This window comes from Bicyclus anynana, chromosome 16, assembly GCF_947172395.1.
Source record: "Bicyclus anynana chromosome 16, ilBicAnyn1.1, whole genome shotgun sequence".
Lineage (NCBI taxonomy): Eukaryota > Metazoa > Arthropoda > Insecta > Lepidoptera > Nymphalidae > Bicyclus > Bicyclus anynana.
Window position 1 is genome coordinate 6,304,872 of NC_069098.1, and position 13,731 is coordinate 6,318,602.

Consider the following 13,731-nt stretch of genomic DNA (forward strand, 5'->3'; position numbering starts at 1 on the left):
TATAACTATTACTTAAGCAACTGTAAAAAAGCAGCTGGTTAGTAACAATTTTTAATAAACACGTCATTGATACAAGTTGGGAGGAGGGGTGTTCACCAAAAGTTGTTACAAACCAGATGTTTTTTTACTGTTGCTTAATTAATAGTTATACAACAACAGCCACAACGTCCTACAAATTACGTGGTACATTATCTCGTACCGACGCTCGGAAATTTTTAATAACTAGTAACCCAGTTAGTTTCCAAAATCAAGAATTTTCGTAAATATAAAAGTTGAGCGTCTCGTCAAGATGAAGCTACTCACGGAAAATTAACTTGATAGTAATAATTGTAAAAATGCTCCACGGATACTTCATTTAAGAAAATTCTCATGTGTGCATGTTTCCTCAAGATGTTTTTTCTTAACCTTTTTAGACACTGGATAATTAATTACTTAATAAAGTTGTAGGTTCATGCCCGTGACCGTATTCCAACCTACGCCCTCTGAATCGAAGACAGAGGTCATACCTACTGGGCTATCAATGTTATTAGTAAATCGAAAGCTTAGAATGTCTTTCCATAACATTAGCCTAAATATCTGTTAAAGAAAATGAACTCTAAGTGTCTCCGCACACGGGCCACACGCGATAGCCACAAACGCCGCTACAATAAGCAGGAAGGGGCCACAAAAGTAACTGAAGCGCGCGAGAGCCACTTGTGGTCGGTGGCTGCTTTTTACCCCATACATGCAGTATCATAATAAGAAAGAAAGAAAGAAAGAAAGAAAGAAAGAAAGAAAGAAAGAAAGAAAGAAAGAAAGAAAGAAAATTATTTTATTTGGATACACACACACACACACATAATACACAAAAGACAAAATAAAAGAAAGAAATTTTAAAAATATAGTAAACTAATAATTTAAAGATATTAAACTAATAATTAAATAAATCCAAAAAAAAATACCCGCGTCACCACATGGTTCCACGAAAGACCAGCGCTGCGCTGGTGCATCCATCACTAGCGTAGCACATGCTGAGTGGAGACCATTTTGGTACCACACACATAATTTTTTTTTGGATTTAATTTAATCTTTAGTTTAATATCTTTAAATTATTAGTTTACTGTATTTTTAAAATTTCTTTCTTTTGTTTTAGGTATTTGTTGTCTTTTGTGTATTATGTGTGTGTGTCCAAATAAAATAATTTTCTTTCTTTCTTTATAATTATATTTATATAGTGTAATGATTTTAAACTTATTTCGTGGTTATTCATTATGAATATTATTTAAACGGGTACATACCACGATAAAACGACGAGATTTTTAATGTCGATATTTCGACCCAGTTGCATGGATCGTGGTCACGACGGAACTCAACTCAACTCGGAACTCAGTTCCGTCGTGACCACGATATCGTGAGATTAGATTAGAGAGTGTGTTAAATAATCGCGCGAGTGGCGTGTTGCGGCGTTTTGTGTCGGCGTTTAGCGAGCAGCGACGATTGTAGCGTGTGGCGGCCACCGACGTCAACCGTGTCCAAATAAAATGTATAAAAACTACAGGAAATATACCAGTAGCGGCGTTTCGTGGTTGGTGGCCGGTGGCCCGTGTGTGGGAGCCCTAACACTTGTAACAAGAGCACGCTCGAGTGTACGACCAAATCTCTGCTACCTGTACTCTGGCAAAGTAACGACGTGCAAATATCCAATTCCATTAATGCTACACGAGGCTCAGACGAGAATACTAATCAGTTAGTTCCCACTCAGTCAGTTCCCAACTATCCCCTTACATTTCACTGATTGAAATCTAAAATGAGGTAGAGTTTATTTTTTATTCCTCTTTGTTAACCGACTTCGACGCGTATATTTTTTTTATGTTTGTTACCGCATAACTTCGTCATTCCTTAACCAATTTTAAAAATTCTTTTTTTGTTCGAAAGAGTATAACTTGCAGATTGGTCCCATTTGATTTTCATGAAAATCGGTTCAGTAATTTTGTGTCAAAATGCAAATAACGAAATTACCCGTTAGTAAAGTAATCAGAAGATAGCACATACGATGTTATTTTTCGCTTGTTAATTTATTTTTGTGATTTTGAAGTCGGTTATATTTTTTTTTAAGATTTTTTTCTGTAGTACATTTTCCTGGTGTGAAAGCTATGGAAAATTTTCATTGTTTCCATTATTAGGGTGACTTGACCTTTATGGGCATTGAATTTCTGAAGTTTTGGATTCGGAACTTTCGCTCGCATTACATGGAATTAGATACTGATGAAAATGTTTGTTCTTTTTTATCACTTTGACGGCCTCCATCGCGCAGTTGTAGGCGGTGGATTTACAAGATGGAAGTCCTAGGTTAGATACCGATCCGATCCCTGGCTGATTGAGGTTTTCTTAATTGGTGGGAGGTGACCGTGACTGGTTGTCACTCTATCAGCAAAGACGTACCGCTTAGTGCTTTAAAGTTACGGTTCGATGCGTGTAGAAACCGATAGGTGTGTGGATTTTCATCCTACTCCTAACAATCATGCCGCTTTCATATTAGCTTCCATCATCACTTATCATGAAGTAAGATTGTAATCAATATTTTGTTTGACGAACATGGGTATTTTCCAGTGTCTAGGTGTATTTATACATTATATTTTTAAGTAATTTATGAATGGATGTGATTATTAAATCCGCTATCTTAGTACTCATAACACAGGCTATTCGTTTACTTCGGGGCTAAATATGTATTGTCTATAACATTTTAATTTGTTACTCGAAAGCATCACTTTGCCGTTTCCGAGAGTATGTTTAGTAATAGCGGACGCCTGCGACTTCGTCCGCGTGGAATTGAGTTTTTCACAAATCCCGCGGGAATCATGGATTTTCCGGAATAAAAAGTAGCCTATGTGTTAATCCGGGCCAGGCTATAATATATCTCAATACCAAATTTCAGCTAAATCGGTTAAGTAGTAACAAACATCCATATCATCAAAATCATCAGTTTTCGTAAATCTCGGAAACCATTTTTTCAGGATAAAAGTCTCTATCTATATCTATCTATCATCTATATCTATAGATATCTATTTCCATTCTAAATTTCAGCCAAATCGCTTTAGTACTAGCGGCGTTTATGAGTAACAAACATCCAAACATACATCCAAACATCCATACAAACTTTCGCGTTTATAATATAAGTATGATAGACACGCTTGTTATAATATTTTAGTGTACGTGCATAGTATTAATAGAAAGTGTCCATTCCCGTCAGTCCATTAGGGTGGACGACGTTCCATATATTTTGGCACATTGCCTTTGTACGGGGCGCTATGTCGTTAATGAGATATTAGGTCACAAACAGTAATGCTGCCAACATCATTTATCAGCGATATGAAAACTTTGCAACTTTTGTTATCGCCGCGTTGCAACGACTTGCGGTACGGACGGCTTCAGTGTGCTCGTGGCGTTCGAGCTGTCCACATCTCTTGTTGTGTTATTCTTTATGGGTTACTTAGGATAGGCGGGGAGACTGACTTAAGTGGAAAAGGGGAGTGTTTGTTAACAGTCAAAGGTACCTTTAACCCTACACACAACGTTTACAAGTTCGTGATTTCACTCAAGGTCATTCTAGGGTCTTATTTTGGTTTGTCCTGACAAATGTTGTGAATCATAACCTTTGCTCGACATTAGTTTTTTATTTTTGTAATCACTTCTGAGTCTGCTAAAACTTTGCTCTCTGAGGTTCTTGACGGCCTCTGTAGCACAGTGGTATGTGCGGTGGACTTACAAAACGGAGGTCCTGGGTTCGATCCCCGGCTGGGCTGATTGAGGTTTTCTTCATTGATCTTAGTCTGGCTGGTGGGAGGCTTCTTCCGTTGCTAGTTACCACCTAACCGACAAAGACGTCGTGTAGAAACCGAAAGGTGTGTGCATTTTTACTTACCTTCAGGTGAAATTGTAGTCCAGGGCTAACATGTAAAGATTAAAAAAGGTATGTACCGAAAGTATGAAATTTGGCATTATTAAAGTGTATATATATAATTATGTATATCCAGGGAGAGAGGAATACCATTTAATTGTTTTTGACGAACTCTCTGGCGCATTTACTAGTGTTACTCTTAACAATGAGGTCGTGGATTCGATTCCCATATCGGGTCAGTTTAGGATTGTAAATTGGCTCGGGTCTGGTCTGGTCTGGCATTGGCCATGGCTAGTGATCACCCTATCGGCAAAGACGTACCGCCTAGCGGTTTTAAAAGGGATGGTCTAACTTGTACCTATTTTAATTCCGACCCCTTCCATCCTAGACTGCATTATCACTTAACATCAGATGTAATACTCGTAGTGCTCAAAAGTTATTGAATTAAACAAATAATAATTTAAATAGCTTTACGCAAAACCAAATTATGCTGAAATTCATTACATTAAATTATTATTTACACAGAATATTCGAACGCCTGCACAAAATTTTACCGCAAATATCCATAAAATATCAATTGATATTAAATAAACAACGGTTGAATTGCCACCGATATACGGGGAACAGCCCCTGTAGCCAAGTAAAACGTCGATTCTCTTTCTACAATCGCAAACGCTTAGAGACTAGAAAAATGTATGGGAATGAAATGTGCTATCGACAGGTCACGTGTTCACGATCTGTCGTTCATTTTTCGAATTTTCAAAGCGTTTGCGATTGTAGAAAGGGAATCGTCGTACCACTTGGCTACAGGGGCAGGTACTTAATTAACTTGAAGCCACTTCAGAATCGTTTAGCCAGCGGAGTTGCGAGCCAAAAAAGAAAAGTAATAAAGTACACATAAAAAGTACCTACACCGTACGTAGCCTGTAATACTTTTATGTGAACTTTATTAGGTAGAAGGGTCGTAAAATGTATTCTCATCAGGCGACTACCCTTGTTTGGGCATAATAATATACAATATGCGCCGTATAGAAAGAATTGCTGTGTAAAAAAATAAATAGCACAGCAAGGTTTTCGTTTATATATTAACTAGCTGACGCCGCGCGGTTTCACCCGCGTGGTTCCTATTCCCGTGGGAATACGGGAATAAAATATAGCTTTTATCCTTTCTCGATAAATAGACTATCTAATACTGAAAGAATTTTTCAAATCAAACCAGTAGTTCCTGAGATTAGCGCGTTCAACCAAACAAACAAATCAAACTCTTCAGCTTTATAATACTCGTAGGTATTAGTATAGATTTCATCTTATATATTGTAGTTTTTGTCTCGTCTTACTCGTACTTTATAGAAACATCTTTCTATAACATTATGTTTAACATACAAGCAAGGAACGTAAATTGCCCGTGAATTGCTTGGTCGCTAACTATAGGCTTCTTAGGAAAGCTCAAAGTCACTCAACGGGCGAAGGATGGAGCTATGCTTGGAGTTTCTCTGCGTGATCGAATCAGAAATGAAAATGTCCGTAGAAGAACCAAAGTCCTAACATAGCTCAGCGAGTCGCGAAGCTGAAGTGGCAATGGGTAGGGCATAAAGTTCGGAAAGCCGCTGGACGTTTGGGGTCCCAAGGTGTTGGAATAGCGACCCCGCACCGAAAATGGCAGAATTGGTCAACCCTCCACTAGGCAGACTGCACATATGTGAAGCGGGTTGCAGGGAGACACTGGATGAACGGTTAATGATGATGATGATTTTTAGCTACTTTTATCCCATTATTCCCACAGGATCGACGTGAATGAAACTGCGGGACACACCTAGTGTACAGATAAATAGGCAGATAACGGAAAATCCGATATTGTATGGGGACGAAGTTCCAAAGTTAACTTTGAGAACCTTATTCAGAGTTTTGTTACGAGGAGTGAATTCTTGTGTCGAGATAATTCAATTCACATGAATTCTTAAAGGAGGCTGTGAATCGGTAGAGTAACCACGGCAACACGGGACTTACCTATTTGATTTATACATCATCATCATCATCATCATCAACCCATATTCGGCTCACTGCTGAGCTCGAGTCTCCTCTCAAAATGAGAGGGGTTAGGCCAATAGTCCACCACGCTGGCCCAATGCGGTTTGGCAGACTTCACACAGGCAGAGAATTAAGAAAATTCTCTGGTATGCAGGTTTCCTCACGATGTTTTCCTTCACCAGTTGAGACACGTGATATTTTTTCTTAAAATTTCTTAAAATGCACACAACTCAAAAGTTGGAGGTGCATGCCCGAACCGGATTCACACCCTCAGGAATCGGAGGCAGAGGTCACTGGGCTATCACGGCTCAGTATCTGATTTTGTGTATATATATATATATATATATATATATATATATATATATATATATATACATATATATATATAAGATTTATGAAGAAAGAAAACATTATAAAAAAATTAGAGCTACATTTAAACTACAGAAAGTCTCTTATTTCAGTGTGTCTTACGGCAAAAGCCTCCTCCAACTCTTTCCATTGTTTCCTGTCTGCTGCTATTCTCTTCCAAAAAGCTCCTAAGGTCTTTTTCAGGTCATCCATCCATATTTTTGCTTTGCGGCCTCGGCTCCTAGTGCATCCATCCATCCATTGGATAACAATCTGTCAGCTGTTTGCTCCACTTTTGACGTTGTAGGTACATAATGATCGTTAGATTTGTTTGGGCGTTCAAACAAAATGACTAATCTTTGTTATTTGTGCGTTTATGTTTATAGTTCATTTATTAAAAAATGTTACATTTAATGTAAGAAAGCTAAAACTGTATGAATTTTCATCTAATTACAATAAAAGATTTTTAATACATTTTATAATCTTATTTATTTTGCAAATATCCAGACAATCTTTGCTTTTTATGAATAAATTAGTTAACATTGACCTTTTTTACCCGAATGTATCATAAAAATCAATATATTCAAACCTAGTCATCGTCCCATTAGAGTTAGAGAGTCGACATCGGCCACGTGTTATATTGGCGTCGGACAAGTAAAATAGAACCTTTTTTATATCCACACAAATATTATAAAAGCTTTTGTCAATGAAATATTTGGTCGGCGTGGCTTTGCCTTTCTTTGTTACTTTACTTAACGGACAGGATTTTCTTAACGAAGGGAAAACCTTTTAAACCCAACTTTCCGCAGGATATAGGAAATAAAGACCCCTTTAGAAATTCGGGTATATTCGCTAGGTTAATGCTTCGATTGCGATGTTGTCACTTAGCATTAGGTGTTGTCAAACTGATTGTGATTGTCTCTACGTAAAAAACGAGTTATAGCAGAAAAAAACACTAGGTATACAAAGTACACACTAAAAACAGCAAAACAAAAAAAAATATATCCGACTTTAAAGATGATACTCTAAGTAGCGAAAAATAATATTGTAGGTACCTACCGACGTCCTTTCTCTTGATCGGTTTGAAGGCGGTGCCATAAAAAAACCTTATAACCGATGAATAGAACGGACCTAGGCACGATGTTATTTTTTTAGAGGCATCTTTAAAGTCGGTTGAATTTTTTTGTTCAAAAGATTTTATTCAATAATATTGCAACGAGTATATAAATAGTTTTGCTTAGTAGTCAATATGCAATATTAAGACGACATAACATATTATAAAGAAAAACCCTAAAGGTAATGAAATTATTAATTACACTCTCGATCGTCATCAATATTCTCTTTTAAGTTTGCTTTGATTTGAAACCCCACTCGAGTATATCTGCAGACATTCGGTTATTCTTCTCACTTTCAACCCACAGAACTTTTAAACGGCTCAACCGATTTTCATCAAACATATCTAAGAACCTTTCATACAAAAAAAAAACTACATAAAAATCGCCTCAACCGTCCGGGAGCTAAGGTGCCACAGACAGACTGACAGACAAACAGACACGTCAAACTTATAACACACCTCTTTTTGCTCGGTAGTTTAAAATAAAAACGTGACATCTATTTTTTTTCTAAAACAACCTTCAATAGATTTAACATAAAACATAGAACCTGTTTAGAGAAACAGATGAAGCTGAAAGCCTCTTGGGATACAATGTAAAGATGGGGAAGTATAAGGATAATTATCTCCCCCATTATCATAATGATCTGGGGATGTCCCTCGAGACTGTTTATACGCTATACAGTATACCGATACTTGTTGATCAAAGACGCAATATCGAAATAGATTGCCTCCTCGTCTCTTAACTTACTTAGGAAATTTTCCTGCGTGCCGCTTATAATAGATACTCATACTATCAACGTTATTGCTTATACGTGGCTCATTCCTTTTACGTATTACAGATTTTTTTCTTTACTTAGCTCTTGACTACAATCTCACCTGATGGTAAGTGATGATGCAATGTAAGATGTAAGCGGGCTAACTTGTTAGGAGGAGGATGAAAATCCACACCCCTTTCGGTTTCTACACGACATCGTACCGGAACGCTAAATCGCTTGGCGGTACGTCTTTGTCGGTAGAGTGGTAACTAGCCACGGCCGAAGCCTCCCAGCAGCCAAAAGTTTCCATCACTGACTTTTCACAACGACAACGAGGCAGACTCTTATGAAGAGCTGGCACCTCAAGTATTTAGATATTAGTTTCTGCGCTGCGCTTTGATATTTTTTCGTAATATGCGATGTTTTTAATTTTTAAGGTTCCGTATAGTTTCGCCATGTCCGTCTGTCTGTACGTCCGTCCGTCCGCCGTTTAGCGCAGAGACTATTACAACTAGGGACCTGTAAATTAGCAGGAGTATGTACATTAAAAATTTAAAGAAAGTCGTAAAATAAAATGTTGAAACATTTTTTTTTTGGGTATATGTAAAGTGTGGATAATTTTAGTTTCACTCGTTTATTTTCATAGTGTGGGATATCTTTATAGGTCTTTGAAAGTTATGAGGGGTCTTCTGCCAATATTTTTCGATTTAGAGATCCGTTTGTAAAATATTGGGAACTAATTTTTGTTTGAGTCAAGTGTCACCTCTACAGGCTAATCAGTTGTTTATGGATATATTATAAAGTAGTAGAAACAAAATTAAAAAAAAATTGAGGTTCTTTCCCTACATACAAAGTGAGGATGAATTTTTTATCATCTATCCCATGGTGTGGGGTATAGGTGTCGGTATTTTTGTGCATATCATAAGGGATAAAAATGCTAACTTAATATACAGAGCCCTTCACTGCGCGTGGCCCAACACGCACTTGGCCAGTTTTCCGGTTATTTTTTAATTTTTCTAGTTAACATTTTTTTTTTTATTATTCTTTACAAGTTAGCCCTTCACTACAATCTCACCTAAGTCTAAGATGGAAGCGGGCTAACTTGTTAGGAGGAGGATGAAAATCCACACCTCTTTGGGTTTCTACACGGCATCGTACCGGAACGCTAAATCGCTTGGCCGTACGTCTTTGCCGGTAGGGTACATGCAGTTTTAAGAACGGTATGAAAGAAAGCGCGCTACAATGGTACCTGACTTTTTTAGCTGCTAAGAAAAATCGTCTTTTATGTCTCGTATCGGTCTTAATTCTAACGTTATTATTATTATGCTGTTATAGGTTTTCATAAAATCAGAGCTGAAGGTCGGAGTGATATACGTGAAGGAGAATCAATACACGGAGGAAGAAATATTGGACAATAACGAGAACTCGCCATTGTTTGAGGAGTTCCTGCAAGTGCTCGGGGAAAAGTTCCGACTCAGAGGTAAGGAGATATATCTGTTATACCTATCGTTGTTTACATCGTCGTCGTCATCAACCCATATTCGGCTCACTGCTGAGCTCGAGTCTCCTCTCAGAATGAGAGGGGTTAGGCCAATAGTCCACCACGCTGGCCCAATGCGGATTGGCAGACTTCACACACGCAGAGAATGAAGATAATTCTCTGGTATGCAGGTTTCCTCACGATGTTTTCCTTCACCGATTGAGACACGTGATATTTAATTTCTTAAAATGCACACAACTGAAAAGTTGGAGGTGCATGACCCGGACCGGATTCGAACCCACACCCTCCGGAATCGGAGGCAGAGGTCATATCCACTAGGCTATCACTGCGCTGCGTTGTTTACATACCTACATAGATTTTACCGCGGCGAGTTGCATAGACTGGTGACCATAGGCGAATATATAGGGGACTACCCTTACCCCAGGACTCTGGGCTACCGATATGAAATTCTAATATGATACTAATAATATACTTGATGTCGAAGACCAGGTCCAAAATAATCCTAGATACACCAACGCTGGTGACAGAAGGGCTGGCTCATTTGAAAAAGGATCAGCCTGGCTATCCAAAGCGGAAATGCAGTATTCTAGTCACCATTCCACGTGGGCATTATTTGTATAGATAATAGGATAAGTTAGCTTAAGTTATTTATTGCACCCTTTTTTATTTGAATTGTCCCATATTCGGCTTTCGAGATTTAAGTACACTTGTAAGTAGCTCCGCTACGCGTCAATCCATTCGCACATAGTTTAGCTCCATAAGAAAGAAAGAGATAGCATGTTCCCCACTTTCTTACAGGCGTCCGGTATAGCTGTCATTCGTTTTCGTGCGCGCGCGACTATCGCATGTAGTTGAAATTAAATAAATTTCTCGTGTTTTTTTCTGGTTATTACTTAACTTATTTTATCAAACAAAGAATACGGATAAAAAGTGGAAAGGCTGTGTAAGAAAATATGAAGAAAAATTAGGACGACAGTGTTATGAATTCATTACAGTTCATACAGCGAGGGTATGTAACAAAAACCTGTAAAAAATATTTTTTTCTTTATAAGTGTCGGCTGAATAATAACATCTCTGATCTAATACGTGATATTAGACTGTAGAAAGCAAGCTTCGAGTCAATACGAGATATTGACCAACAGCAATATAAAAAGAGTTAATACGAGATATTAACCGTTCCTTTATTTTCCATCTTAAATGATCTAATTATGCGTGATGAATCACCCCCTCCCTCGCCTCGTTCTCCGCAGTTAACAAAGCGGTCTATAGTTTCCGTGGTGTGTAGTGCTATCTCGATTGAACTTGAGAGACGCGATGGGTCGACGTCAGCACCAACTGTGCTGCAGAAAATTTGGAAAGCCACATATCCTCAACCCAGAAATCCGATACGGTCTAGTGGCTAGGATATCTAGCGCTCACCCAGGAGGCTCGGGTTTGATCCCCGGTGTCAATAACCAAGCCAATAAATCTACCGGCAGTACTAAAAAATATATGCGATGCGAGTAAGCTTATTGAGGGCTTGCATTTCTTGGAGACAGAGACTACGAGGTCTCTTCTCACGCCGATGCTAATATGATGATAGATAAGTCTATTATTGAACCCTTTAACATCAGGAAGCGAGACAATCTTGTATTTGAGGACGATTTAAATGAATTTCTATATACGTCTCGGGGCATTCAAAAGATGGGAAACTCATTCACTCATCGGTATCGCCAAGCGATTTAAACCCCAGGCCCTCCCTGCCGCGTACATTCCGGCTACCGCGGCGGTTGTCAACCGCCACCGGTGTCTGACGACGTTCCAACCGCAGACTGCTCGCGGGCACAGAACACCAACGCCACCGCCATCGACGTCTCAACGTCAGAAGCAGGCGAGGTCGGCGGAGTCGAAGCAATAAATTCACAGGTACACTCTGGTTGATTAAAACATTTCACTAAGGCTTGCTAGATTACTGATCATAAATCTGTTCTGGATAACATTTCTGGATATAAAATTCCATTTATTAGGGTGCCTGTTCAGGACCCAACATTTACCGACTACCCGAAGATTTCTCCTTCTAAAGGTGACTTGTCTTTCATCGATTCTGGAATAGCGCGTTTGATTAATTAACATGCTATTCATAGATGGAACCGAGTGAGTGAGGGGCTATCTTCAATCAAATCTATCTTCAAATATTTTTATGATCCCTAAAAGTAATGGTGAAAACGTCTTACTTTGAATCTAAAAAAGCTTAATAAGTTCGTGCAGGTGGTGCATAAGTCACTTAACAATTGAAGATGAATGGCAAAAAAATTAATGACCAAAAATTGGTCTATGGAAATTGTTATATGGTGAACTTCGATCTCAAGGAAGCGTAGTTTTTGGTGCAAATCCATAGAAATCATAGAAAGTAATTAAGATTTTATTTTGAAGGTATTCTTAACGAACTCTTAGTACCTAAACCTTTCGGTTTATGCACCCCATGCTTTTGCTAATCTTATGAAACCGGTTTTATCTTGCTTACTTTCTCAGAGATTTAAGTCGGTGTTCTATTTAGATGATAGTTGCTACATTAGCAACAACTACGAAGATGGTATTAAAAAAGCAAAAAATAATATAAAATTGCTATCTACTCGCCGATTTGTAATCAAGTATAAGAAAAGTAATTTTGTTCCAAGTAAGGCCCGTCAAATCATAGGATTTGTCATTAATTCTGCAAATATGACTTTGAAATTACCGTGTAAAAAACCATATTCACGCACTACCGCAATGTTAAATACAATAGAGCTTCCAGTTTTTGAGCTTAGCAGTTATCGAGCTTTGCTCGATATTCAGGTACCCTCACTGCAGCCTGCCCGATTGTAGTATATGGCCGAGTTCATAAAAAAATCTTTAGAACGAACTTAATATTTGGCTTTGATACAAAACTATGATTATGATCGAAAGATTGTTGACATCCATGATGACCTTGTATAAAATAAAAAAAAAAAAAAGGATCTTCATCAAGGATCTATTGACAGTAAACCCAATCAAACCTAGCAACTTTAATCTTGAAATTCTTAGTGACGCTTCTTATAAGCCTGGGGTTCTGCCTGCAAATAAGAAATAATAGGCGGTTCTTGGAATAAGAATGAACGTCAATTTGGAAATACTAGCAGTGTTTTTCGGGCTTAAGTCCTTTGCTGACGGGTGTTTTAATAGTCATATACTATTACGTAATAAGACAATACGACAGCTGGGTGGAGTGTAATATCCACGTCTTAATTAAATAGCTCGTAAAAATTGAATATGGTGTGGAGAACAAAAATTTTCGTTTTTGCTTCTTATATCAAATCTTCTCACGATGCTGAAGCTGACTTTAAATCTAGAAATATCGATATTGAATGGGAATTGCATATATTAGTGGTAAAGTATGGCGAAACTGAGATAGATCTCTTTGCTTCACCGATAAATACAATTTTTCATTTTTACCTTTTAATGTGGATGTTTTTACAATAAGATTGGAAAATGTATTTCTTTTTTTATACATTTCCACCATTTTCACTTATATTAAAGGCCCTGCTAAAGTTATTAATAATCAGGAGTCTTGGAATATTTGGGTCCAAAAATTGGCTGTGTTTTTCGGTTTCTTTTAATCTCTTATGGTGGATGATGTACTAATACCACTTAACAAGTATTTACCTTCCTCTAATTTCAGGGAAACTTATCACCTACTACCTCTTCATCAAAGCATTTCCCTGGTGGCGAGTCTATTATCTGGCAAGCTTTCGCCAAACAACAAGTCAGCTCAGCAATGACTGCGATTCTTACTTCCTTGTCGAACAGTACCTACGAAATCTCAGTATACTTCTAGCTTTAAACAGTGGTGGACCTATGGTGATACTAAAAGTATAGATCCGTTTGACATTTGATCCTTTCCGTTTGATTGCTTAGGAAAGGGATGCTCATATGGTTCTTGAAATAGTCATCATTCAGCATTTATCTCTTATTTATTACCATAAATAAGGTGGGCCATGATGAACGAGTAAAGAGGTATCTTAAGGACGTCTTCAAAATTAAACCGACCACTCCTAAGTATGACGCTATATGGGAACCGACCAAAGACCTTAACTACCTTGCTAACTTGTAC

At 38.0% G+C, this 13,731-nt stretch overlaps 1 protein-coding gene across 1 annotated transcript in view; it reads left to right on the forward strand.

The window, feature by feature from the left end:
- Positions 1–13,731, forward strand: part of LOC112052211 (uncharacterized) — a 113,247-nt gene that overhangs the window by 83,847 nt on the left and 15,669 nt on the right. Inside the window, exon 7 of the mRNA XM_052886201.1 lies at positions 9,458–9,602. Coding sequence (XP_052742161.1) covers positions 9,458–9,602 — 145 coding nt within the window. The remainder of the gene's footprint in view (positions 1–9,457; positions 9,603–13,731) is intronic.